The sequence below is a fragment of the Orussus abietinus genome, unplaced genomic scaffold (assembly GCF_000612105.2).
Source record: "Orussus abietinus isolate OABI.00-Male unplaced genomic scaffold, Oabi_2.0 scaffold183, whole genome shotgun sequence".
NCBI classification, from domain to species: domain Eukaryota; kingdom Metazoa; phylum Arthropoda; class Insecta; order Hymenoptera; family Orussidae; genus Orussus; species Orussus abietinus.
The window spans coordinates 94,905-122,825 of record NW_019394332.1 but is presented as its reverse complement, the minus strand read 5'-3'; the positions used below and the strand labels follow the sequence as shown (position 1 = coordinate 122,825).

The following is a 27,921-nucleotide window of genomic DNA, read 5'->3' as shown; positions in this document are numbered from 1 at the left end:
AACTGCGCGGGGAGAAGCCCTGGGAGCTAATGATTTGTAACGGCAAACTTCATCGGTAGACGGAACTCATAATTTTGTTGGTTTGACGGGAAGTAATTACAATTTATGCACGATTACACGAGAGACAGTTGGCTCCCGCGCGTTGCAGGGGAATTTACAGGGCGGGCTGCAGCTGCATGGGTGTCCTGACTGTACAAGCGTGGAGTGCAGTCAAACTGCAGCTGGAATATGCAGGCCAGTATAACACGTATAACCTACGTACCTCGATGCGATTCGTTTCGTCACGTATTTATTACGCCAAACAAGTTGCTGGAGAGTTTGTGCCGGCAACAGCAGCTGCACTCTGCACGCCATTTTTCATAGCTTTTTCCTCGAGACATTTGTCGCACTTTCAACTCGCACGTGAGGAAATTTATTACGGTCACTAGTGCCACTTCTGTAATAAACGCGGGATTGCTGCTGCAGTGACAAGCAATGATATAGATACATGTTTCATTAACGCTTTTCAATGTGAACTTCTGACCTTAAGGGGGCACGAGCAAAGTCGACATCTTTTTGACCTTAGAAACTTTGGAATAATTTGACATCGCTACATAGTATTATTTGTTATTCTGCAAATCATTTCTTGTAGGTTTTATTCAGAAATATTAACGATTATATACGTTACAATAAATTATGTGCTCTCCGCGACCCTGTCATGATGTACACGATGCTCGCCTTATGGTCAGTTTAAAAAGAGAAGTATAATCCAATAATTTTCACTTTTGGGAAGGGTGAGGAAAAAACGTGAAAACGGTGTAACTTCTACAGCATCGACTATGACAGCATCGGCATTGGTTTCGTTTCATTTGCAGGGTTGGCCATTGCAGTTGTTTGGTTTCATTCGGGCTCACAAAGGGTTATTACGAACGAATTAAACGATGTCCCACGCAATGTGGTGCATTACATCTAACGAAGATCAAAGGGGATTAGCCGGGTCACGTTACATGTGTTTTAAATGCCATTTTGGTGCGCTTTCTGCAAACGGGAAAATGTTCGTTGCTAATCCAAAAATATCACGTATCAATGAACAAATTCGAAATATAATCTTAACCCCGATCAGAATGGAGGAACATCCTACTGGTGAATTGTTCCCTCAGTTACATCAACTACGAATTTTATATGCAATATAATATACACTACAAAGTGCATGTAATACAATCTATTAGGCCACTCTGAAAGAGCCATCGTTTTCTAATAACCTATGAAACCTATAAAAACAACAGATTTTTTGACATTACCTAGTATTGGGTTGCCTCATAATAACTCATATCTAAAACTCGTATCTGAGCCTTCTCCGTTTTGCGTTCGCGCCCAACAAGTACAAATACAAAAACGACAACGACCCAGCGATTATTTTAACCCATACACAAGACTAAACTTAATTGGTCGTACTAAACTAAACCCCGTCGAAAGGACAAAATCCGCGTTACTCGTCGTCGCTTCTAGGATAAGGACTACAGATGACGAAAGCCAAAACTCATATCTGAGCCTTCTCCGTTTTGCGTTCACGCCCAACAAATACAAATACTAAAGTGACAGCGACCCAGCGATTATTTCAACCCATACACAAGACCAAACTTAATTGGTTGTACTAAACCAAACCCCGTTGAAAGGACAAAATCCGCGTTACTCGTCGTCGCTTCTAGGATAAGGACTACAGATGACGAGAGCCAAAACTCATATCTGAGCCTTCTCCGTTTTGCGTTCGCACCCAACAAATACAAATCCAAAAGCGACAGCGACCCAGCGATTATTTCAACCCATACACAAGACCAAACTTAATTGGTCGTACCAAACTAAACCCCGTTGGAAGGACGAAATCCGCGTTGCTCGTAACTTTGCCAATTGCAGGTGTCGATGCAGCTTCAACAGATCTCGCGTAACTGGCATTGATGTGTCATTTCAGGTGCGATTTTCCACGACGGCGACGAGCTGCACAAGAGGGTGTTCGAGTACGCGGTCACGAAGCTGAAGGACGAGCGCGTCGCACCTGTGTTCGAGCTGCAACCGATCGTAAAGTGGATAAACGTCAGTACCGACAGCTTCAACACGGCCGCGGCCGGTGAGTACTTCTGATTTGTGCGGTGCGGAAAAATCGTGGCTTACTTGGCCAACTGCGAGTTGCGAACTGGAAACGGAGAACGCCAATGCCGACTCGCTCAAGTCGAGCATGGAGCGCTTTTTCGGATTAACGATAAGGGCGGCGGAGAGGATGAAAAACAAAAATGCGCGAGTCGGAACTTTTAATGGAGAAACTAGGTATGGCCGGCGCGTGTCGATGCGAGTGGTGGAACGCTGGAAATATCGACGGGATTAAAGCTACGCTCGAATCGCGCCAGTTACGAAGTGCCGAGTGTGACCACAACGGGAGTGCGTAAACGTTCCTTTTTTGGGAATCGTCGATGAAAATCGGCACCGGTCCAAGCGGCTTTTAAGCCCAACCGCGAGGCTGCCGAAAACGCTTGTTTGCCTCCTCGTTAGGGGAACGGAAAAAAAGATCTTGGCAGTTTGGAATTCTAAAGGGCGATCGCTTGGTCGTTACTTCGCGTGAATGGAACCTCAACTTGAGGTTGAACAAGTATCGCCTGAGACAAGAGACCATAGACTCCGACGTAGCGTCGGAGGTTTGAATGATCTTATTCCTCAATCTACTATGTGCAACACGAATTTCACTAATCCGAGATAATCGCTAATCACGGTTCAATCTGTCCTAAGCATCCACTTGAAGTATTAAATCGTGCCCATGATACTGTAAAGAGATGGTGATTCAGTTTTTATTTAAGAAATGATTAGAACAACTAAGATCATAGTTTCCTTTTATAATACTAAGTAACATACGCGGTTATCAGATAAGAACAACTTTGATCTTTAGATGTTGCAGTATTTTCGGGGAGGAGCGTACATTAAATACATACATTATAAATGCAATAATTTTGAAATGGTATGCGCTTTGACCGAATTTTATAAAGCTTGCCGTGGGCTCGGTAGTCAGGGCAACCGAACGACGCGGCGTCGAGTGCAAATTCACGTACTTCTTGAAAAAAGAGCGTTACGAATCGTCGAAAGTGATCAGGCCGACAATACAGGAAATAACTCCCAAGGGAACGCGGAAGGTCGTATGCACGATTGGATATTCAGCCTGCTTTTTTTAATTTTTCCTTCGGATCGAAAATGGACGTGGATTCGTCTTCCGAAGCATACCAGGAACTGACGTTTCCGTTCTTCCGGAAACGCGCAAATCCCAAGATACTCGCTTTAAAACATTCCTGATGCATCCTCCCGACGTCCATCCGGAGACATTGTGATGTCGAGTAATGCATCGGAATTTTATCTTTTTAAGTTATTTCATTTCCATGTCCGCTTCAGGACTGAATGGTTTGTTGTTTACATTCCTGCAACTTGCCGCATACAAGTTATTAGTAACTAATTACGACTGATAAGAAAAAGACGAATCACCAAATTAGAGAAAGTAATTCTGTTTATATGCACGTGACGATAACAAATGAATTAGTTTTTTTTCTTCATAAGAGAAATACTAGCTTCCACAAATATTGTAAATGTATTGCATATTGATATCATTTCGGACAGTACTTTTTCAGCTTTTTCCAGCTCAACAGGAATTAATTACAAATAAATCTCGTAACCAAAAACTGTTTAGCATCTCTATGAACAGGAATGGGAACCAATGGCAAAATTCCTGGAATCGTTAACACTGGGAACGCGAAGGTCTAAAATTCGCTAACGTTTAGGTTAGATTGCTGTACAATTAATTACACCCCCCTAATTACGTCTCCTTCGTCCCTATTTCCTCCGTACCTCCAAAGTGGTAAAAACCCCGAGCTTAACTTCTTCATTTTCTTTAAGAAAATTATAACTTTTAAAACGGAATTTGAATTTTTTGCGTGATACGTGTTCTTGTACATCGAAGTTGTTTTTTTTTCGAGGTGATTTTTACGGATTCGTTAGGTATTTCGCTGGTCGCAACGGATGCATGCATTTTCCTCCGAAAAATCGTAACACCGTCCGATAGGCGAGTCAGATTGAAGAAGAAAATGAATTTTCAATCGCAGCATGTCAACTGCTGGAGGAGGGTGTGGCGGCCATCTTCGGACCGGGGAGCACACACACACGCGGCGTCGTCTCCAGCATCGCGGCGCATTTCGACGTCCCCCACATCGAGTTCGCCTGGCGCCGCATCGAAGACGCATTTCCACCCGCCAACAATGTCAATGTCCATCCAAACAGTAAAAGCGTCTCGGAAGTAAGAAATCTAATTTCTCCCCGAGCTCTAGGTATTTCAAGAAGTCACCCGAAATCGGGTCAGTGGACGTAAATGGCTCTTCCATATTCTCCCTCCAGGGTGAAATATGACTACGAAGACGCTACACCGCGAAAAAATATTGCTCTTAACAACAAATACTTTCCGCAGCTCCTAGAAGCGGACTTTATTGCATTGTAATTTCTTCACCCTCACTGGATTAAATGCCACAGGCTCTGAAGGCATTTTAATCAAAGTGCATGGCGGTCGTCCTGCATGCATAGTGTCCGTAGAAAGAATTATGGAGCAATAAGAACTCTGTATGAATCAGAAATGCAATTTTAGTGTGATGGATAAAGTGACTCGCAATCGCCAGTTTTTCCTCGCAAAGTAGATGGAAAAAGTTACTCCCGCACTTTCTGTGATGTTTTACTTTTCTCTTTTTTAAGTGCCGTGGTTACCCGGAAAGATCTAACGGAATTTTAGAGATGTGTTGGAGCGTCTAGTTTGGTAATTCGCTACTTGCAGGTCATGACTATTTCATTCCAAGGGACGAAATAAGATTGCAGGTAACCTAAAATCGGAAACGATTTTAGGCTACCTGCTCTTATGCTCTTATCTTAATGATCTTCATTAACAGTACAGAAGAAACTTCTATCAGGTCGCGTTAAGATTCGTAGGGAGTCTGTAAGAAGCTACCTTAGGAGGAATGGAGACACAAAGGACCGAAGTGCGGTTTAGTAAAGTTAGGACGAACCTTGCATCTTCCGAGGTGCCGTTGTCACGCCTTGGGCAGAAATTGGAAATATCGATACCAGCAGCGACCTCTCCAAAGCCACGACAGGCGCTCACTTTGCCTTGCCGACATGGGATGAATGGTAGGGTGAGGTTAGGTGCTCCAGGGTGATCACGTACATCTCTCCGAAGGCACCATCGAGCCGTCAATAGAGTGGATGGACTACTGCGTGAGCTATTCGAACCCGAACCAGATCCTAGAAATGACGCGCGATGGGCAACCAACGGCAACCTAGAAGCCAAAATTGGTAGTCGATCCCCCGGATTGATGGATCTATAATCGGTGGCCAATTTATTAATTACACCCTAGTTTGTTACTTCAGATTCAACCCTTATCATTACGCGTACAGACGTATTCCTTCCTCGACAAATATATTTATTTTAATGCTAACAATATTGTCTTTGCTTTTTCCTTTGATGGCGACCCCGACAGTGATCCTATATAGAATGCCTGGGAACTTCTCAGGAAAAACACCTCCGGAGAAAATACTACAAGAAAAACAAAACTGATCGAAGCATTAATAAATACTTGGCATCGTGACCGAAAATTAAAATACAATGCAAACAAATGCATCCAAAGCATGCCAGGAGGGATTTAGACTGAGGGCAATGACAAAAAAGGTTCTACCGAATACTAGAAAAATGTGGAAATGTTTAAAGCATTACTGTTCTTCAATATGTGTTGTGTAATATGTAAAGATTTCCTGTTCGGTAACAAGAGCTCCCATTTTATCTATCAAACATCGATAATTCATACATCGACTAGGCACTTATGAGATGTTATTGCTTCGGATTGATCATAATGTATTTTTAAGATGTGTAGCTAATAATTTGGCTACCGACAGTAGGACGAACCTTGTAGCTCCCGAAATACTACTGTTGCGTTTTGGGCAGGAATTTGAAATACAGGCAGCGACTTCTCTAAAGCTGTACGACGTTCCTTGTCAACACAGGTCGAACGATAGGGCGAGGTTAGATACTTCAGGATGGGCGTCTCTCCGAAAGCGGCGTCAAGACATCAGCAGAGTGGATGGACTATCGTGTATGCTACCCGATTTTGCTCCAGATTCTAGAAGCAATACGCGAGCGACAACCAGTGGCGACCGAGAAGCCGAAGTTGGTCGTTGATACCCCGGATTGATAGATCTAGCCCGGATGGGATCTATCGCAAACCAATCCCGTCCTCCACGCCATGGGTTAATTACGAGATCGCCCTAGGCGAGAAAAGCCAATTGGATTGACCGTCGGGAAAGATGAAGAGGGAGGATCGCGTCCTCGAGCGGCGCGTGCCGCGAGGAGTCAATGAGGTCCTCATTAAGCTCTGATCAAAGTCTTGGCACAGGGCTCAAAGTGCTGGGCCGAAATGCAATCCAGATACAGACACGGGCGCGCAATCTGCAGGAACAGTAGGGCATCGGCTCTAACAGCGACATTCGGCAAAGGGAACACATCGGAGGACCATTGACTAGGTCCCAGAAACCACCAGTTGGACCGTAACTGCGGATGAAAATTGTCGAGTCCGTCATTACTCGCTTAGTTTCTGAAGAGTTGTTTTGAATATTTGGGATACAATTCCTCTGATTTATTAACGCCGAGCTGAGCATCTTCCAAACCGCAAATGGAAGTGATCGATTTATATTATCCGATCAGATACAATACGGAAACGTAGCCTTAGCGCCTCTCCTTTGGGACTTCTTTCATAAAAGTTCAGATTGTTTAACGAATGCATTCAACTCAAGCCAACATGATTTTGATTAAGTGATTTTGACAACTATCTTGCCCTATTACGTGTTCAATTTGTCGATATAGTCTTTACCTTACCTGAATGATATAAGATATTAAATTATCACACACAATAACTAAGCTCATGATTCATCGCGAAAGTAATGAATATGAATTGCAGAATATTGTTGGATGTAGTCTGAAATTTGTTTATACTATATGTAAGTTTTGTTTCAGACAGGTTCAGACAATTGTATAAGTTTCTTTTATGCAATGACGTAATTTTAGTTCAAAACCCTACAATATGATCTAGTTAATGGTATAAAAAGGAGATAAATTATCAAATTAAGAAGTTTCATATCAATGAAAGCCACATCTTGCGTCTTTCAGCAAAAAAGTTTCCTGATTTCTGTAGCCGACGTCTGCACTTCGAAAGAAAAAGGAATTCTGTCCAAGTATTCCTCTACGATTCTCGTTTTTATATCGAGAGCTATCTTCTTGTCAGTTCGAAACAAAAGATAAGAATAACCGCGGTGACATCTTAGTTAATGGAAGTTTTCACCGCTAAAGTTATTAGTAACTTCGAAGATTAATTCCGATATTCCAATGAGAGTTATAATAAACTACGTGCCACAAGCTACTCTTGTAAGTTTTCCAGTCCGTCATTTATACTACGAGATGCTGGAATGATTACAGAGCGGTGAACAGAAGCTCTTCTCTTATCATTTCTACTGTCACCATTAAACCGGTAGCCACAACTCTCTGTGAGATTTACACAAATTGGAACACAGCTTCTTAAAAAACGCAATATTCCTGGAATAATTTAAGCAAACAGTTAAAAACCAGCGAGTTTATGACCTTCAAATTGTTATTCTAAGACATGTTAAATAAAAAATATATTATTCGCAAGCATTAAACACACCGTCTGAGAAACCATAAATTTGAATAGGTCAGCATACAACATATACACATTTGTTTGATACCTTCGAATAATATATCGTCTTCGTTCAAACAATATTGGCTTTGTAACTTTTACAATGTTAAATTCAATGCCACTTGTCCCAATTAAGTGAAGAATTAATGTTCTGTGACAATCTATAAAACAGTGAGCATTATAATAAATATTAAACAGTAAATAAAATCAAAGATTATTTGCACGCAGGTGACCATTTAAACTTATCAAGTACTTCTGAGATGATTCTCTGATGATACAAGTGCTCAATGTCAGTTCAGTCTTACCCGACAAGTACAAGTTCAATGTCAAGCAAAATTAGTACTGGTAAATTACAAAACAATGTTGAGAGATGTGTGAATAATAAACTATATCGGAGGACCGAAGGTTAAAGCCAAACGCAACGGCATTGTATTCACGAAAAAGCAGCCGTGTGCAGAAAATACTTTTCTTGATATATTACATGTCGCGCGGAAAGAAATAGTGTTTACAGAGAAATGCAATTAAAGTTGAAATTGCAATTCTGGTTCATACTGCGCGCGTACTGATAGCTTTCTTTTTTCCACAGCCGTTTCGTCACTGTTAGGAATTTCGCACGTTTCAGAGTGTCCCCCTAAACAAACAAAAAGTGGCCGATTAAAATTTATATGAAATTAGTAAGAGAACTGCTAAATAATTCTTCAACATTGTGCAGGCGATAGCCGAGGTACTGAAGGCTGTGGAATGGCGTCAATTTACGGCAATCTACAAAACGCAAGATGGACTGTCACGCATTCAAGATGCTCTTTTATTGCACGGACCACAGGACTTTCCTGTCAGCATACTTCATTTGGGAGATGGTCCCGACTATCGACACTTGTTAAAAGATGTTGCTTCATCTAACAAGTTCAATATCATTGTAGACGTGGAGAACCCTTACATCACGGATGTATTAAGACAGGCGAGGGAAGTCAAGCTTTTCGAAGACTATTATAACTATATTATCACTGACTTGGTAGGTGACATTCTGTTTATTATCATTTTCCGATTAACGAATAGCGTTGAATAACTGCAAGACAATGTGTCTCATACCTTGGTCTTGGTCTTATGCGGTCGAGTTTTGGTTTTGGCCTCACATTTGTTCCAAGACCAAGACCGATTTTTCTACCCCCTCAGTAATGAGCAAATGCAAGACCTAGACCAAGATCTACTTTGCCCATTACTAACAACAAATCCCTAACATAACTTCTACTAAAAATAGCTAAAACAGTTGTTCTTACCACGTTTTCGAGATGAACAATTAAGATTATAATCAATAGCGATTCAAAGTAAATTATTTTTTTGAATATCCCATCAGCACGAGTTGTGCATCTGGATAACAATATTACTGCAGGCATGGTTCTGCTCTTGCAATACTGGTTTATAAATAAACCGGTCTTGGAAAAGTGCAAAAATAATCAAGTTACAATTTGACGCTAAGTAATTTAGTCCAAGTATTCCTAGTCTATATTCAACGCGGTTGTATAATACCATTCCATGAAACTTAATGTATTTTGATTTACAGGACATAACTACAACGGGCATCCTTGATGTAATTAACGAATCAAGAGCCAACATCACGGGGTTCCGTCTGCTGACCGATGAAATCGATGTCATCAGTACGGAGCTTAACTCCAACATCCAGGTAATTATCGCAGGTGAAGATGTATAGCCGTAAACACGTCCAGGACCAATCGAAACCGGAACGAGGCCTCGTCGAACGGTTAGCCGGGCCATTACAGTGGACAGTATTGCAAATTACGGCGTCGTTTCGCTCGATCGAGCATCCACGAAGAGGCTAATAGCTCGTACGGGATTCGCGGACTCGCTAGAAGTCCATCGGCGATCCAGAACTCTCCGGACACTTTCCGATGGTGCATTGCGGGAGGTTCCCCGGAATAATTTACGGCGGAATTGTTAAACAGTTTCTCCGCAATGGTCATTACGGGTTTCTTCTTTCTCCGTGGGTTTTCCTCTGCAACTCGTGGTCTCCCTTGTTTCGGCGGAGTTCGGTATCCGGCTTTTCTCGATGAGACCCCCGAGAGTCCTGGACCAGTATCTCGGCGAGCTCGGCTTCGAAGTATCCCACGGGACACCCCACTCGATTTAATTCGTTATCGCCTTAGGACTGCCAAGTTTTACCGGGTCGCGTCCTTTTCAGCCCCCGAAACTTCAAGACCATTTCACGGAACGAATTCAACCAAAAGTGTATAAATAATGCAGAACTTTTTAAGTAATAGTTCAAGTTAAATAAAAAACTTCGTTAGAGAAACGCATTTTTTGAGTGTCGGGAAGTCTCGACGTCTCTAGAATCATGTGGTAAAACTTCAGACAAGGAATTTCTCGGTTCACGCGTTAAAACAAACAGGTGCATCCACGGATTTTAATCATCGCCGATCGTTAAAAATCATCTTTCGTGTTGTATTAAACGTATGCTTGAATTCTGCTCTGTACCAAGATATGAAACGTTCTCTTGCCAAAGATGCTTAATATATAGTATAAAATAAATGGGAAACGAACTATTTCGGGGAACGTCGTTACAGGGGAACCGCCGATATGAAACTCGTTATTATTGACTATTGTCAAAAGACACACAAAAGATGGTCGGGAGAGAAGCGTGCACAAGGTGCCCGGATACAACAATAGTTCCGCTCATACGTTTTGGGTCGCTTCCTGAAATTCCTAAGTTTTGTACAGCATACATTGATGAAAGAACTGGTACGGCAGTCGTAAAGGCTTAACCAGCTAGAGATGAGAATGACGTTTAAACTATTGCGTGAATATTCCAGTAAATAAAAGTGGAACTGATGAAACGTATTGCAGACGTTTTATAGAGTCAAGAGTTCCCCGCGAACAACAGGGCACATGTATACGTAACGTATGTCGTATCTTCGTTATTAAGATAAAAGGCTGTAAAAAATCTGCCCGCTCACAAAGGGTTTTCAGCGATCCGAAATCTTTTGAACGCTTCCGGGGCAATGCTGAAAGCTTCGGCGAACGAATCCCTCCAGAACTCTTGGAGCACTCTTCCCGGCAGATATTCTACCTTTCCCCTTTCCTCGGTATTTTCCTTGGCATCTCTAGGCGTCGCTTCCGCCTCCCTTGTTTTGACAAGATTCGGCATCCCGACTTCTCCCGATGAGACCCCCGAGAGTCCTGCCCCGGTATCTCGTCTGACTCCACCTCGAAGTACCCCCTGGGATATCCCGCTCGATTTAACTCGTTGTCGCCATACAACTGCAAACTTCTACCGGGCTGCATCCTTTCTAGAGGCCCAGAATTCAAGCAGCCGTGCAAAGCGGATCCAAAGAATAACTGAAATACTATTGTCTTTTATTTGACTGCGTTCAAACTTTCCAATCATGCTCCGCCAGACGTCGAAAGGAACCATCACGCCTGAAGTACGACTCCTCGAGTACGAGACCACTCGATGCGATTTCCGATTCATTACCGATCTGCGAGCCGACAGGAAACGATCCAAAGATTTTTCCTACTTCACCGGGGTCACCCGAGATATTCGATTATAAACTCGAACAATTACACGATGAGTTTGGAAACCAAGAGTGACACACCCCTCAAATCATTCGATTCGAATAAGACACTTTTTTTAAGGGTATTGCGTCGAACTGTCTGAAACTTTGACACATGACTCGTGAGCACTTATGAATTATCCTGACACTTTCAAAATTTGGATTTTCGAAAATACATTTTTTAACTTAACACAGACCGGAATTAATATGCCGTCGAGCTCTCATATTTCGATCGATATACAATGATTAATTCTATTCTAAAAATGTTCTGAGCTATAAATAATAACAAGAGAAAAATGAAAATAAGATTAAGAAGTTCGAAAATGAGACAATTGAAATGGGACTTTCAATTTTTCACTTTTTCGACATTTAAGCAACAGCAAGAATGTGGAGAGAAAATATTTAAACAATAAAAAAGACACTTCGTGAGAGAGAATACCAGAAAAAGTGTTTGCTCTTTTAAATTCAGACAAATTTTGTTTCATCGCCGATACGTCATTCTTAGTTTTTATTTTTCTTGGCTAATATAAGCGACAGGGTTCAAAAAGGGTATAAATCAGTTTAAATAGATGTGCGTGTCAAATGCTAACACTCCTTCCGAAAGGTAGCAGGGATTCTTGAGCCAAGAATTTATGAGAAAGAACTCTTAAAAACTGACCAGGACCCTTTTACTACGTGTTCGGAAGTAGGAAAACTCGAGAGGGAGACACGTCCACTTCAAGCCCGGATTTATTGCAGTGGGCATGCTATCTCCTCCTCGGGGTATCCACTTCCGCATTTTTTGCAACCACCAGTAGTTTTTTTCAAAAACAAATCAATTCCGCCATCGCCACTCGGATTACACCGTTGGCCAAATGCACTTTGTTCTTTGAGATTTTTAGACACTTTTTCAAAAACGAATAAGTCTTTCACGTGACTAATAAAATGTTATCATTTTCAAGTTCATAATATGTTTGTTTAACCTACGTTCGATTTATCAAGAAACTCGGTAGAATTTCGCGGCAAATATGTCAGCGCGTATAAACACGATATAAACGTGAGTACTTTACCCTATGTTCGAAAATTCTCATTATCTTCCTCACAATTAAACATTACCGAAAAGGTGGTTAATTTGCCCCAGTTTTCTCTACTTTCCTTGTTAAAGTACATCTTACCAATAAATATGTATATCTATCAATATTTAGCGCGCAGGTTGCATAATATAATTTTGAAGCAACATACCAATTCTTTTACATATTTTGGAACTAATTGTTCTGTATGCAATTTATGATACAAAACCGATTCCCATCAGGAATTGAAAGGCTCATGGAAATTACTTAAACAATGAGTATCGGAAACGACCTATAAATTATCGCATAATAATTGTATTGATTTTTCATCAATACCCTTTAATCCGATACATCAACCTTTAAGCAGGAGTTCGATGTTCGATATACGTATAAGGTCTTACTCTGGGTGATATGATGAGATCCCATAAATCCTGATACGTCGTAATAGATTCTCGTTTATGCTCTAACCATTTTTCTTCATATAATCCATCACGATCCAACATGAACCGAGAGAAAATATCTTCAAAGTAGTTATTCGTTACGGTTAATGTTATTTAAAACGTTAATTATTTAAATGCTTTAGTAAAATACGAAATGAAAAGCTTTCGTTTACTAATAATCGCCTAACCTACTAGTGCATCAAATTGCCATATACTTTAATAATCAGTTTTGAATTAATATCGAGAAAATCTGATGAACTTTGTTGCACCTCAATCTTTTAAATTGCATGAATATTATTACCTTCACGTAGTTATAGTTTGGTTAGGCCTCAAGTGCCAAAAGCTAACATTAATTGTTAACTGAATTGGATGGCTAAATTCGAATTTAATATCATTTAATAACGTCTTTATTTAAAGTTAATGTTACAACGTTGATAGAAAATGCTCTGTACCGCGGCAGCAGAATCTTAATGTTTTTGGGGACCTTCGTGATTTAACCCTTAACCTGTTAACCGGGTATGACGAATTTTTTGACATACCAGGACACCTCAAATGGGCATGACGACTTTTTTCGTCATGGAAGGTGTGATAATATTACTATAAAGTCCCCATTGTGAAAGGAGTTGTACAAAAGTCAATTCCCCGGTTAACAGGTTAAAAGGTGGACTCTACTTTATTTGCAGACATGCAAATTGCTGGCGTTTATTTTAAGGTGTTTGCTACAGATTGGTTACAGATTGCATTTACGAAACGCCCACGGTTCAATAACAATTGAATAACTCTGCATACTGTAATTCCCGCAGTTTAAGCATCAAGACCAAAAATGGAATTATTTAGTTGACTACTAAATCCAAAACTCTATTTTCTGACGTCAAACGTAGCTAGGTGCACCATTTAACCGTTCTAGAATCAGACCACAATATATCGTATTAAAAGTGCTTTCGACTTCGGTCGGCATTGAAAGGGTTAAAACCCGTCTTCACTACGGTCTTCATCTTAAATGCATAATATTTTGAATTCGCCGTTCTAAAAGCGTCAAATTGAACACGGGATTTTGAACCTATCCAGCCATATCGACAATAGTCAAATAATTTGTATTCTTCAACATTGCCAGGAAAGCCGTTTGCTTGAGACCAATACCGTTCACCGTTACGACGCTTTTTCAGAAGCGTAAAACGAAACTTTTACCCTTGAAGCAACTCTTTCTTACTTATTCCAACAATGGGAAACTACCCTTAGACCCCTTATACTCCTCGAGCAAGCAAAAGGGGTGTTTCCAAGGGTCCTTGGTCTTGCGGCTGAAAATCGTCTGAATCCCAAGGAGGATCGTAATAATTTCATAAGTCCTCGAAATATTCCGGAGACGCCACTCCCGTTTCCTCGGCCGACGCGATGGGCCAGAAATGCACCCCAAAAATGCGCATTTGCATCAGCGCCGACTGAACGCCCTCCGCTTCCACCGGAAGAAAAGCCGGTGTGTCCGGCATTCGAGCCACCGCGGTGAAATTTGGCTCGTTCGGGGTAATTTCTTCATTAACCTCCTCCCCTCGTGTGTTCCTACTTCATCCCCGCAATGGCCGCTTTCGAGTGCGCCCCTGGTGCAACGACCCGGCCATTTTACAAACCAACCCACAACAGGCTCTCGTTGCCAGCTGACGGTTTCCTTAATTTTTCTTTGATTAACCCAGTGCGTGTTCTCTTTTCGGCCCCACCTTCTTCACATTTTTCTGCCATTTCTTCAAAAATTATAAATACCCTAGGCTGACAAAACATTTCACGATACCATCAGTTAAAGGTTAGCTCGGCATCGTTAAAGTTAGGTGTTACGTTTCTTTTCTAATTGCAACATTTCCCGGTAACTGTTTGTTACACCTTTGGCTGAATTACGAAAACACTTGCGGGGCGCGGTGCAACTTAAACAATATTTTAATCAGCAATGCACATGTATTTTCAAAACCTGCACAAACACCTTTGCAAAAGCGTCGCGTCGTTCCCAACAACAAACTATTAGATATTTGACGAAAAATTGCATTGAAAAAAAAAGAATAGAAAGGCTTACGTGTGCAATGAAGTTGTAATACGTTTTGCAACTGTTTTTTTACGAATTCCTCTTAATATTTATTGTATTACATAGTCGGGATAAACCCATATACCACCTACATCCATTCTTTTCAACCGATGTATAAATGTTTATTGGCAAAAAGCAAGAAACACGTATTTCCTCAATTTTTGTGAGTAATCACATGGCGTACGTGGAACTTAAGTAGGAGTGCTTGTTTAATAGATGTTACAAAAAAATTTCCCCTTAGGGTAGTTCACCCTGTTGAGGTGGTGTAGCATTACTGAACTAAAATTCGAAACGTATAATACATTTCTATCTCGCGTACAAAAAATCAATCGAGAAAAAGAGAAGAGAATAATAGAAAATGTTTAATGAATCTCACATGTAATTTTTTCATTTAAACGTATTTGATGTTACTTTCTGGTATTATAAACCTTTGACTATGTCTTTTGCCTCCAATGAAAAAAATCTAAGAGATGAATAATAAAAGTAGTGTCCTCATAAATCACGTAGAGTTCTACTGCGTTCGTAAACAACCGGCAGAACGTTAAAAACAATTCTAAATATTACTATCAAGCGTGGAAAATGAATTTTTTCAAGCAGGAATACTGCAATTTAAAAAGTTATGAGATTCTGAAAGGTGATACGAAACCAAATATTTATCTGCAGGCTCGAGGCTCGGTTTGTTACTTTTGGTGAAATATTATAAAACCTCTGTGGACACATTCGAAGTTAAAATACCGGCGTTTTAACCATTCTAATTCGTATACGTTTCTCGGTTACGATGGACGTTGTAGCAGTCCAGAAAACAAGGATAATTATTTCCCAGCATCCCGTCAGTCGTTACAGGGCGACTCGCCGTGTACAACGCTTGGATTTTCATAACGAGCCTTTCCAACCGCAACGCTTGCTCTCTCATTCGTGCTCACGAATTTATCTTTGTCTTGTGCTCTTTTTCACAAACGGAATTTTAATTGCTCCGTTCGGAATAATGTCTTCTTATCAAGGAAAATTTTTGATAAATATTACCTTTAACAATGATTTAATAAATTCAGGCTGAACAGGCTATTCTCTACGACTCCGTGAATATGTTGTACGATGTTCTGGAAGTCCTGTACATCCGAAATCAGAACAGCGAAGAACCGGTGAAGATCGAACCTACAGCGCTATCTTGCGGTGGAACGGACAAGTACGAAGCCGGACCTACAATTCTCAGCATGATACACGAAGTGAGTGCATTTCATTTCTCCCTGATTATGATTACAGATTTCTTATGTTTGAAATTTAACCCAGTACAACTCGCATTTGTAAAATGATTTGTGTAATTTCTGAATAGTTTCGAAGAAACTTACCATGGTAAAGTATTACCGACTACAGGGAAAGGTTTATGTCCGAGCTATAGAAGTGGTTCAAAAGATTACCACGCAGGTATACCAGCGCTGATTCGTATCGGCGAAATCGTGTTATAATATTTCACTCATTATTTTACATTTATAATTTCATATTACGCAGAATTTATATATCATATAAATGTTATAGTTCGAACGATCAAAAATCATTCACTAGAAACATGACGTCAAAATACATGTTTCTTCTCGACTAGGGATAAACATCGACAACCTAACGAGCTAATTCAACGTTTTATATATATGTACATGTATATAACAATGAAAAAAGAAACTGTGTTCGAAGAAACGTTTATTTTTTACACCTATATTATATTTCCACTATGTTTATGTGCATAAAACATGCATCCCACTATTTTACGTTTATTGGAGAAACGTTAAAAAATCTTTATTTCTGAATTAAAATTCGTTCCTTATTATCCCTTTAATTTTAATAATCCATTACGTTATGATTTTTAATATCGAGTCTGCTCGACTGGTTTTCATTTTCGCACAGCCGAATAATTCGGTAATTGGATCGTGGTACATTTGATGCATTCGGCACATAGATGAAAATCATGTTTGGCTTTTCCGGCGGATAACGACGCTAGATAATTTGGTTCATTATCATTCACTCGAAATTAATCCTGAAATACCGATGGCCGTCACGCATGAGAGTATTCCTGGATGTCATTGAATTTCCCGTAATCGTCGTTTCCAGCTAACCAAGATCGGAAAAACCACCGGCGTAATGACATTTGATGAAACCGGTCAGAGGGACTTTGAACTTCAAATCGTGGAGATTCAACAGAAGCACTTTGTGCAGACTGCAATCTGGGACAAAGATGGTCTACGATTTACTCGAAGTAGCGAAGAACGCGAGACCGACACCGCGAAAAGTATGGAGGACAAATTGTTCAGAGTTACCACGAGGGAGGTAATAAGACTCTATGATATTTTGTTGTGCACACGTAGAAAATTATTTGGTTGAATCAAAATAAACCTTTTGTTGCTTCAATCATGGAATACGGTTACTACATGAATAACCAAATATTTTGTTGACATGAGAAAGTTCTTTGTATCGTAACTTTCGATTGATTATATCAAATGTTAGGGTAGATATTATCATCATCTCCACCGAAGTAAAATATTTGGTTAATCGACTAAAATATTCTCCTAAATTAACAAAACGATTTAACAAAGCATTTTAGTTGATTGTAGCAAACGAGTTTGGTCAAGAACTAGAATTTGGTCCACTCAACTAAAACATGCTCCGAAATCAACCAAATGCAGTCAATCGGACTATTTTATTCCATAAAACGATTTTTTGCGTGTATTAAACAATCGCAAGTGAGCAGTAACAAATTATCTTAAATCAAACTGAATAGCTAAAATTTTACATCCCGATGTTAACTCTTCATGATCATCGTTATTTATAGTTACCCCCTGACTACTATTTTGTCGAGAATCACTTTTATTTTCATTATTGAGTGCTTTGACACGGGTAATTATTTCTTGTCATTTTTCCGGCACTTTAATTTAAGTAAACAATTATCAGGAATACAAATCCTCTGTAAAAAAAATTGTCCGCGAATTTGTGAAACTACCCAATAATTGGGTTGGCTGTCCTAGGGTGCACCTTTCATGATGGAAGTGACAGATGGTCCTACAAGAGGCATCATGATCGATAACAAATGGTGGGAAGGTTACAGCATAGACCTGATTGACGAAATTGCCAAAATGCTCAATTTCAAGTACAAGTTTGAATTAGTACCCGATGGAAAGTACGGGTCATACAATAAGAAGACAAAAACCTGGGACGGACTTGTCAAAAGGCTGTTAGATCACGTACGGAATTTAAAATAATAGTAATGCTTTCATCTAGTTCAGTTACTTCAATAGCGCACTGAGAAAAAACATTCATTGAACCAAAGAAATTCTTTGAACAGTACCATTGAAATATTTTATTAATGCAAAGGTTAATTATTCGACTCAAATAAATTGTTATAATTCCGAAGAAATGTTGCATGCACTTTTTTCGACATTATTTGAATATTGCTTTGGTATAATGACATTTTTTCCTCGATGCGTAATCGGTGTACTGTTAATTTCATTACAGGCTGCTGATCTGGCGCTATGCGATTTAACCATTACATCCGAAAGAAAACAAGCGGTAGACTTCACGATGCCGTTTATGAATCTCGGTATGTATCGCAGCGGATCAAAAGAATCTACAATAATAATCCTGGTTATTATTTATAAGTTTGTGGCCTCTCAGGTATTAGCATTTTGTACAGAAAACCAGAAGTCAAGCCACCTAGTTTGTTCTCCTTCTTGTCTCCACTATCAACGGATGTCTGGATCTACATGGCGACTGCCTACTTAGGCGTCTCTCTTATGCTTTTCATTCAAGCCAGGTAAGCATATTTTCAAATACCCGAGATAAACGTCCAGTACAAGTATACTCTGATTTCAAAAAATGTACATACAATCACGTCGATGCAATTCCAGAATGGCCCCAAGCGAGTGGGATAATCCTCACCCGTGCAATCCTGAACCTACAGAGCTGGAAAACAATTTCAATTTGAAGAACTCGTTATGGCTTACCATAGGCTCTCTGATGCAACAGGGCTCAGACGTCTTACCAAAGTAAGTTTAGATTCGGTTTCGGACATGAAATTAACATTTACTAAAGTTTCTACGTGCACGAAGTACTTTCCAAGTTCAACCACCCTGCAGCCCGATGACTCATTGTCGGTCTATTAGCACCCTGTAGCTTTTTCCAAGTACCATTGGTACAGAACTAAACAGTGTTTAAATATTCTTGGGGTAAATCTGTACAAAGTCTGTTTACCCACTGTGGCGAAAAACTACGCAGTTACGTTTACAATTTATTCTAAGGATGTCATCGCTAGCTCATACTTCGAGTGTCAATTTTCTTTGAAAATTGTCACGATATGAAAATAATAATGGGAATAAGAAGTAGAGTCCCTAGTACACTCATAAGCGAAAAATGTATACTATTTTGCATATTAAAACTAATGTCGATCTCGATCCCGAACATATACATAAATATTTTAGTATAAGCACGATTTGCATACCATGTTTCTTGTAAGACGCGATATGAGCTTTCGCGTACCGACAAATCTAAAACAAAAGAATGTGGTGGTCCTAGGAACTAAAGAAGATTATTTAAGAACCGATGGAACGGTTTTCTCATGAAAAACACAGATTATGAAAAGAAAACGCCGTAACTGTACAGTATTTAACTAGAGGTTGTCAAAAATCTGCTCGGATTTGTCCAAATAACATAAAATAGACAAAAGCAAGTAACCGAACGCAGTACTTCGCTTTGTCTATAAAGTGCACGTGAATACATTCTCTATTCCTTTTCACGGGATGGCACAACAACCGGGAATGCTACTGCCTCTTTTCATTTCGTTCCCCAAATGGAGTTCGGATCGATTCGATCTTTTCAATCGATTTCGGCATCCTCTTAACATCATTTGGACCTCGACCCAACAAAAACGAGTATAAGCGTTTTGGCAGTTTAGCTCCAAATGAGACCGATTTCATTAACATCTCCCCATCTTAAATTCTCGTATCAAACTTAAAATTCTCCCGCGCGTCCAGAAGTTCATACAAGGCAATAATTTCCGACCCGGGTACAGTTTGAGACCCGGCGTTACGGCGCCGTAAGCAATTCCTAGAAACCATTTCGACTCTCCGTCTGAAAAGCAACTAGGATCAAAGATCTCTTCTCCTCGGCAGCGCGACTGAAATTCGAATCCCTCGGCACTCCAGCGTCCGGACAGCTCCAATCGATCAATCAACGGGCGCCTCCCCGTCGCCGGAAGTTTCCTTTGTGGCCACGTCTCGTTACCGGCGCCGTTGGCCACGATAACCCTCGTGGCCCTTACGATAATTTATTCCGCCGCGGCTAGATCCCGCGACGATGACGGTGGGCGCTGCTTCGTCCGTTTCCGAGGAGAGCTTCTAAGCAGCTTCCCTGGAAGCCGGACCTACCGTGTCGGCGACATTTTTTACGACAATTAAGCTTAACGAGGTACTGTTTGCCGGACGTATTTGATGCGGCTTCCCACTTATTAGCGCCGGCTCGGCGTTAACTCTCGGCTCGCGTTGTCCTTCTTCCTCGTACTCCGGCCTTTCCGTCGGCGTCTCTTTCTCGCTCCCTTCCGTCCCGCTCGCGCGATCCTGCGTGTCCGTCCTCGCCGCGTCCTCGCCTACGAGTGGCGGCCCTTCGTGTGCGTTGCGAATACACCCGAGGGAATAGTTCCGACAAACGGACGCCATTTACATGAACCCCTCTCGCCCGTTCTTCGCCGCTTTGGTTAATTAAGAGCGAGATTTCCATGGGCGAGATGGAGGTGCGAGCCCGGCCTGCGACACTCGGAATTTTTCATCCGCCGCTCGACATTCCTTCGTATTTTCTGAGAGCTTAGGCTCGGAACGACCAATTTTATTCCGCACACCCTGATCAAAATAACCATGTAAATTTACATACTCAATGATTGGTTGTTTCGATGCCATGTTAAATTACAGGGAAATTGCGTTGCGATATATACTTCTTTACCAACCCAGATAGACAGTGATGCAAAATTTGTATCAAATTTGCCTCGTAAAAGATCAGGAAATGAGTCATGAGGGTGTTGCTTCATTGTGTAATATGCCATACATATATTGCAGACATTTCGTTCAGAAAATGGTCTGCAAATTGTTTGGAAATCGATTTTTCTCGTCATATAATGATCATGAGTTTCCATCTGGGAACATTTACCTCCTGACCACGTTATAGTCATGACGACCAAATTCTTCGACACAAAAGAACATTTTTTGCAATTACCAATTTGTCGATGGTGTAAGTACATGATAAAACACGTCTTACAGGGCACCATCGATTCGGATGGTAGCCGGAATGTGGTGGTTCTTCGTGCTTATCATGGTATCGTCGTATACTGCTAACTTGGCTGCTTTCTTAACGATGACAAAGATGGAGGTAACGATCGAAAGTGCCGAAGATCTTGCCAAGCAGACCAAGATCAAGTACGGTGCTGTCAAAGGAGGATCAACGTCGTCGTTCTTCAGAGTAAATGCTACAGAATATTGAACATTCATACATAACGTATCCTATTTTCATCCGATTGTCGTGTTTTCTAGGATTCTAATTTTTCCACGTACCAGAGAATGTGGACGGCAATGGCGGATGCCAAACCAAGTGTCTTTACTGCCACTAACGACGAGGGGGTAGATCGCGTAATTAAGGGTAAAGGAGATTACGCTTTTCTAATGGAATCTACCTCCATCGAGTACCGCGAAGAACAAAACTGCGAACTGACAAGGGTTGGGCACCCTTTGGATAGCAAAGGATATGGAATAGCGATGCCATTAAGTGAGTGTTTCAAGATTCCTCTTGGTATTTAGTAAGATATTCCGTCACAATTGTAACGAATAGATTTAATCTTCTTCCTTCCTCAATTTAAATATTTCACTCTATGCACACGAAACAATTGCTGGCTGCCTAATCGTCGAAACAAGCACTTTCATATGCGTTTAACCAACTAAAAATAATAATACGTTACAGTGTTTTGCACAATTTTTGAAGAGAGTGCTGTTACTGAATAACAAAGACACAATTGATCCGTAAACCAGGAATCTACCTTTGGTCCCGGCAAGTGTCGAAGGGCTAATTAATTTCTTATGATCAACCTTTCAGACTCAAATTATCGCACTATGATTAGCGAAGCCGTCCTGAAGCTTCAGGAGCAAGGTGTCCTCAACAAGTTGAAGAAAAAATGGTGGAAGGACCACCTCATTGCAACAAAGCGCAGCGGCAACTGCACAAACCAGGAAAACGCTGAAGAGGAGAACTCGAATGAGCTAGGAATGGATAACGTTGGCGGAATTTTTCTTGTGCTGTGGTGTGGCTGCGGGTTCGCCTTCCTCATTGCCATCTTCGAGTTCCTTTGGAACGTGAGAAAGGTTGCAGTTGAGGAAAAGGTGAGAAGAGCGAGTCAGTCAGTGATCGATGCAAGCGCTTCATCAAATTGTTATGAGAAATGTGTACAACGAAATATGGTCATGCTTTTCTCTTAAAGCAATCTTCCTTCTAAATATTTCAGTCATACTTAGAGCTCGTCTACAGTTCTCAAAATCGTAACTAGTATATTCAAATTTTCAAGAATTCAAATTCGAGGAATGTAACCGGGAATATTACGTTAATATAAGAATCCTTTGAGAAATTAAGGAATTTCAGAGACGTTCCGCAATTTATATCTAAATTAACTTTTTAAAATTATTGTTTTTAACTTAAAGTTTAAAATTAAAACTTAAGTTCTTAATGGTATGATGTGTTTGGCAAAAAAAGTTGATTTTTACCATTTATGGAGAAAAGGCAATTTTTATAGATATTTTTGCAATTAATTGAGAGAAATACATTTAACTAACATTTTGTACGCCGAAGGTGTGTTTTGAAAGTATGCTGTATTTTTAATACATTTACGTGAAAAAAAACATGCTTTCCACTATGTTGTAATTATTAGGTACATACGTTTTTATGCAAAACTGTTGCACTTCCGATTATATTCAATTTTGACAATACTTTCTTATAATTGGGATATCTAAACGGGATGTTTCATATTTTCTACTTGCTGAACTTTTTAAAGGCTTTATCTTCTATCTATTTATTATCTGTATCTTTCTCCATTTACTAAAACGCTGTTTTCGTGCGTATGTACGTATGTATTTGTATCACGAAACAAAAGTAACACTTTTTCGGCGGGTTCCGGTTCGTAATTTGGAAATCGCCGATACATGTCACTCTAAATCTGGGTCGAGGATATCAAAAGTTTCATCGGATGAATAAAATGTCAATCGCACGATCGAGATTCAGCAATTGATTGATCAAACTCGGCGCAATCGAGCCGTGCCGCCGAAGCCGGGGTATATCTAATTATCTATATTAAATGTGTACGCTTTCAAGAAGAGCAGCGCCTCAAAAAGAAAACGAACAAACTCCAAAGGAACGGACACATCTTTTGGTACCTACTGCGCATCTAGCATTGTCCCTATTCGTATTTCTAACGGAGATTGCTCTTTACTTATTCCAGAAACGTACTTTGTTTACAGATTACCCCAGGAGAAGCACTGGCGGCCGAGTTTAAGTTCATCGTGAACATTCGAGCGGTCACTAAACCGGTTAAGATGGCGAAGAGCAGTAGCACCACGAGTTCGGCAGTCGGTGGTTTTGAAAGAGCAGCTTCCACGGGAAGATCCATGGTGGGATCCTTTCTGCGCCTCAACATACTTGATAAATTTGACAAGGAAAACGGCAACAACAAAAGCAACGGTCACAAGATCAATTGATGGCAAACTGATAGGAATGGCCCTGCCTTTAAATGGAAATTCATCTGAACGTTAGGTAGACGTGAACAACGGAAAATATATTACCGATTAATACTGACACATTTAACCCGTCAAATTACATTTTTTTTAATACAAGACGAACGTCATAAACTTATTATACCCAATAATTAAATTCGATCCTCTGTGACTAATCCCGTGAATTTTAGGTTCGAGTCAATAGCACGAATTTTAGCATTTGTCACCTATTATGGGTCACGCTGGGTGCGAGCTAGGATGACTGTTCAGCCAATAAAGGACTTTATGGTGACTCTACTCGGGACCGTTGGTCAGTGCTGGGCAGGACAACTTAATACCAAGCTTTCGACCAAAGGTCCCAGAAGACTAGGAATGGCATTAAAACTGGAGATGGGACCAATCCCATAGCTCGGGACCACACCGAGATTTGTGCCACCGTGGGGGCCCGGCGGCAACATAGAACCGTGACTTTTCGGGCACGAACGCCGGCATACTTTATGGCGTCCATAGACAATGCATTGTGTATTCTTTTGCCGCTCTTATCCGTAATATATCTGTCAGGCGTGGCGACCCGATGGCCCGAACCTGACCTCAAAAACGCCGACGGGTTCATCGCGCGGGAAAACTTGAAATCTTGAACGCGTCTTGTATGGAAGCACTTTCAAAACCAGTCGTCCTTGTTACCGGTACGGAAAGTAATACCAAAACGGATGGACGAAGAGAGAGAACAAGATAATAGATACGGGATTCACGAATTATTTCCCGGTGACGAGATATACGTAATATGATGTTCATGGCAAAATATCTAACGAAAGTTTATCTATTCGACAAAATGTTTAGGGGCAAAATAAGTGACAGATAGAGGTTTTCTAAAGTCCATAATTTATTTAATAGGTTCGTTACGAGTTCAGTACAGGCCGAACGTAATAAGCACAGTAATTGTCTATAATCACATAAATGGATTACTGGAAATATGTTTTATGTTTAATACAACTATTCGAAATGATGAATAGAAGACTATTTGGGCATGTATAATTTATAGTAATTTAATAATGTTAACGACGTATGAAGTGAAATTTTTTCTATATAAGTAGGTACAATTTTCGTAATTTTTTTTACTAGCAAACTGTAATAAAAATAACGTTCATCATCCTACTTCCATGACACTTCCATTAATGTTTTCTAATTTCTTTTTATGTTGTATCACACTTATATGCATTAGAACGAGCCTAATGGTATATGGTAATCGAAGATAAGATTGCGTAGAATGCTAAGAAACAAAAAAACACGTTTTTTAATTATTGCCGAAGATTGCTTTTTGGCAAAAGAATATTTAAATTGCCTCACTGTACACCGGCGGGAATCATTACCCTAAATCTTCAAACATAATTTAATTGAATATGAATCCCGTTATGGATAAAACCGTCAGCTAACGATGCCGACACTCGCAGATCCGAATGTTAAACTTTCATCGAATATTCAGCCATACCGCTCGTTTAATTCGATTATTTCATTGCGGCGCTTCAGAACTACCGGGCTTATTTTATTCAATATACTCCATAAATCGATTTTTTCATAAAAACGCCGTGAGAGCGGTTTCGGGACTTCAATGCGATTACACGTGCTATTTGCCGACGAAGGAAGCATAAATCTTCCTACCTCATTATCACGATATCTGGAAAGTTATAATATTAAAATGTTCAGGAATCCCTGAGTAATGGGGTAATAAAGTTATCGAGGCAATTCATCCTTTTTCAGGCTCTAGAATGAAATATGTCGCGATTATGATCGCGCAATGTAACTCGGTGTCATTTCCCGAAGCTTTTTGCGGGTAGATTAAACGATCATCTTCGCAGCCATTTTCAAGGAAAATTTATGACTCGGTTACAATACTGCTAGCAATTACGTACGATACAATATCGTCCAATAAAAACTGTACCCAAAAAGTATTAGGACCGAGAAAGTTAATGCGATTCTTCCATTACAGAAAGCTCCACCGGAAAGCGTACTTTTTGTTGTGAAATTTCTGATGGCGATAAGTACACCACATTTCGTAACAAAAAATGTCTATTACGCCATAGTAACAAATAATCAAAGTTTCAAGTATTTAAGCAACAAGGAATTAAATTTTAGTCGTGTTCTAATCTCAACTGTAACAATGAAGTCTATAAATATAATTAATTTCTTACTTTTAATTCTTAGTGTTGTAGTTTTATTGACTCCCACTATATTAACCTTTGATTTTTAACAATCAATTAGCAATAGAAAGATTAAGAATTGTAGTAAAAAAAAATCTTCCATTTTCGTTGGACCACGTTTCCTCCCAATGAACAATTTTCCGAAACTTGCGGTAATTTATAAATAGTTTCAAGAAACCTATTTAAGAAGAAATTTTGCGCATAAATGCTTAAACATTTAATATATATTGTGTGGCCAAGCTAAGTCTCATATAAATCCATAAATTATACCGCAACGCGATATAACAAAACCTTGAAGTCTTCTCCGAAACTTGCGCTTTTGTCGGCCGATAGGTAAGATTACTTTCCAAGATGAACGATATCTCTCCTAGCTTAAATTGCCATGGCCAAAGAAATATGAAACGATCTGGATATTAATTATCCTTCCATCGATAAATTAATGGCCCAGTCCACAAAGAAGAGGTCAAACCCTAAAACATGTTTTGACTCCTGCAACACTATTAAAAGAAATGACGCCGCTTAAATGAATATACGTACACGAAATTATAAAAAGCATGAAATTACAATGGTATTATTTTTTATAAAATTGACTCTACTTAGCTATTTACTTTCTTGGATGGAAACTACGATTAGGAATCTAAATGGGGAAAATCGTACAGTATTGATTATAAAATCCACCTATAAATGTAAGAACAGCAGTTCTGCATAGTTGTGATTACTCTGATAAAAGTGTAAAATGGATAATGTAATTAAAGTATGTATTATTACCCAGAATGTTTACAATTACATGTATTTATGCAATTATAAAGGCACAAACTAGTCAACTGGAGCAATAATTACCACTTGGTGCGTACATACGCCAACGTTTGTGAGTTTACCGCTTAATGTGGACGAGTACAGAAAGTACTATTCGGTAATGTATTTATTGCTATTAGAGCTGACGGATTACAAATATGATATCCATTGTTACTACCCACAGAGATACGCACACTGCCTGCAACTTCCTGTTAGAAATAGATAAACAAGAAAATGAGACAACAAATTGGGTACCGAAGAAAGTCAGTTTGCGATGTAATATTCTAAAATTAATAATCGCACGATATCTTCCTTAAAGTTATCACTCCATACATTAATCGTTCACTATAATCCAAATCATTGACATGTATTCCACTGCGAATTCATAGTTAATAGTTTCTCGTTTTTTCGAACAAATAACATATTATTTATTTCTGGAAAATGCGAATTACGACAGTTGAAGAGAAGCGAATCTGGCAAAGACGTCCTGACAATTCCGGTGAGCAGCTCTTTCGTGTGACTTCATTCCTGCATCCCATACATACACAGAAATCCACCGGAATGTCACACGTGCATAGTCGCATCTTAGAACGTCTTTGTCATTTCTACGTGGGGGGTGCAGTTTGTCGGGCCGAGGCGCTGCTGTAGGTCCAGCACAGAATCCAACAATATTTGGACTGAGCCATAATGGCGTTAACGAACCGTACCCTCGGTTTAGAGGATTTTCATCTCGAGAAAGCCCCCGGGAGCGTTCGTGCCCCCTGGGGTACGCGGCACCTTTGTGTCATTATTTCCAGGGGACGTTTCGATCCGACCGGGCGAACTCTCCCTCTTGCCTGCAACCCTAGAAATAACGATTGACGTCAAAGGAAAAAGAGCGACCGTCTTGGAGGGCTCGAAATTGTTCGCACCAACGATGTTCGATGCCAACTTCCTTCTCCGGTTGGAAGGTCGGCTAGTTGTTAGATTTATTGCAGCTTAATCACCCGAGATCAGAATATTTCACACTTGGTTAGGAATTACCCCGTCGAACGAAAATTAGTTTCGCAGCGATTAAAATGAAGGAAAACCATCGGGAAACATAGAGGCTGGTTCGCGTGGAAATGTTCAAAAATCGTTTTTTGGGTTTTCGCGTTTTCTTTTTAAGTGCAACTTAATGATATTCTGCGAAAATTTCAGGACCTCCGATTCAAATTGACGGAGTTATGTCCGTTCTAAGAATAGAAAAGAAGAACAGGGAAATCCAAGAAGAAATAAGAAGAGGAGAGAATATGTCG

At 40.1% G+C, this 27,921-nt stretch overlaps 1 protein-coding gene across 1 annotated transcript in view; it reads left to right on the top strand.

Moving 5' to 3' along the window:
• LOC105696115 (glutamate receptor ionotropic, kainate 2) overlaps positions 1-25,846 on the top strand; it is a 77,115-nt gene extending 51,269 nt beyond the window's left edge. Inside the window, exons 3-17 of the mRNA XM_012418309.1 lie at positions 1,949-2,104; positions 4,113-4,303; positions 8,464-8,763; positions 9,313-9,432; positions 15,924-16,097; positions 16,975-17,190; positions 17,886-18,101; positions 18,373-18,457; positions 18,532-18,670; positions 18,765-18,902; positions 21,162-21,360; positions 21,432-21,663; positions 21,988-22,271; positions 23,400-23,691; positions 23,843-25,846. Coding sequence (XP_012273732.1) covers positions 1,949-2,104; positions 4,113-4,303; positions 8,464-8,763; positions 9,313-9,432; positions 15,924-16,097; positions 16,975-17,190; positions 17,886-18,101; positions 18,373-18,457; positions 18,532-18,670; positions 18,765-18,902; positions 21,162-21,360; positions 21,432-21,663; positions 21,988-22,271; positions 23,400-23,636 — 2,687 coding nt within the window. The 3' untranslated portion in view covers positions 23,637-23,691; positions 23,843-25,846. The remainder of the gene's footprint in view (positions 1-1,948; positions 2,105-4,112; positions 4,304-8,463; positions 8,764-9,312; positions 9,433-15,923; positions 16,098-16,974; positions 17,191-17,885; positions 18,102-18,372; positions 18,458-18,531; positions 18,671-18,764; positions 18,903-21,161; positions 21,361-21,431; positions 21,664-21,987; positions 22,272-23,399; positions 23,692-23,842) is intronic.
• The last annotated feature ends 2,075 nt before the right edge of the window (positions 25,847-27,921 follow it).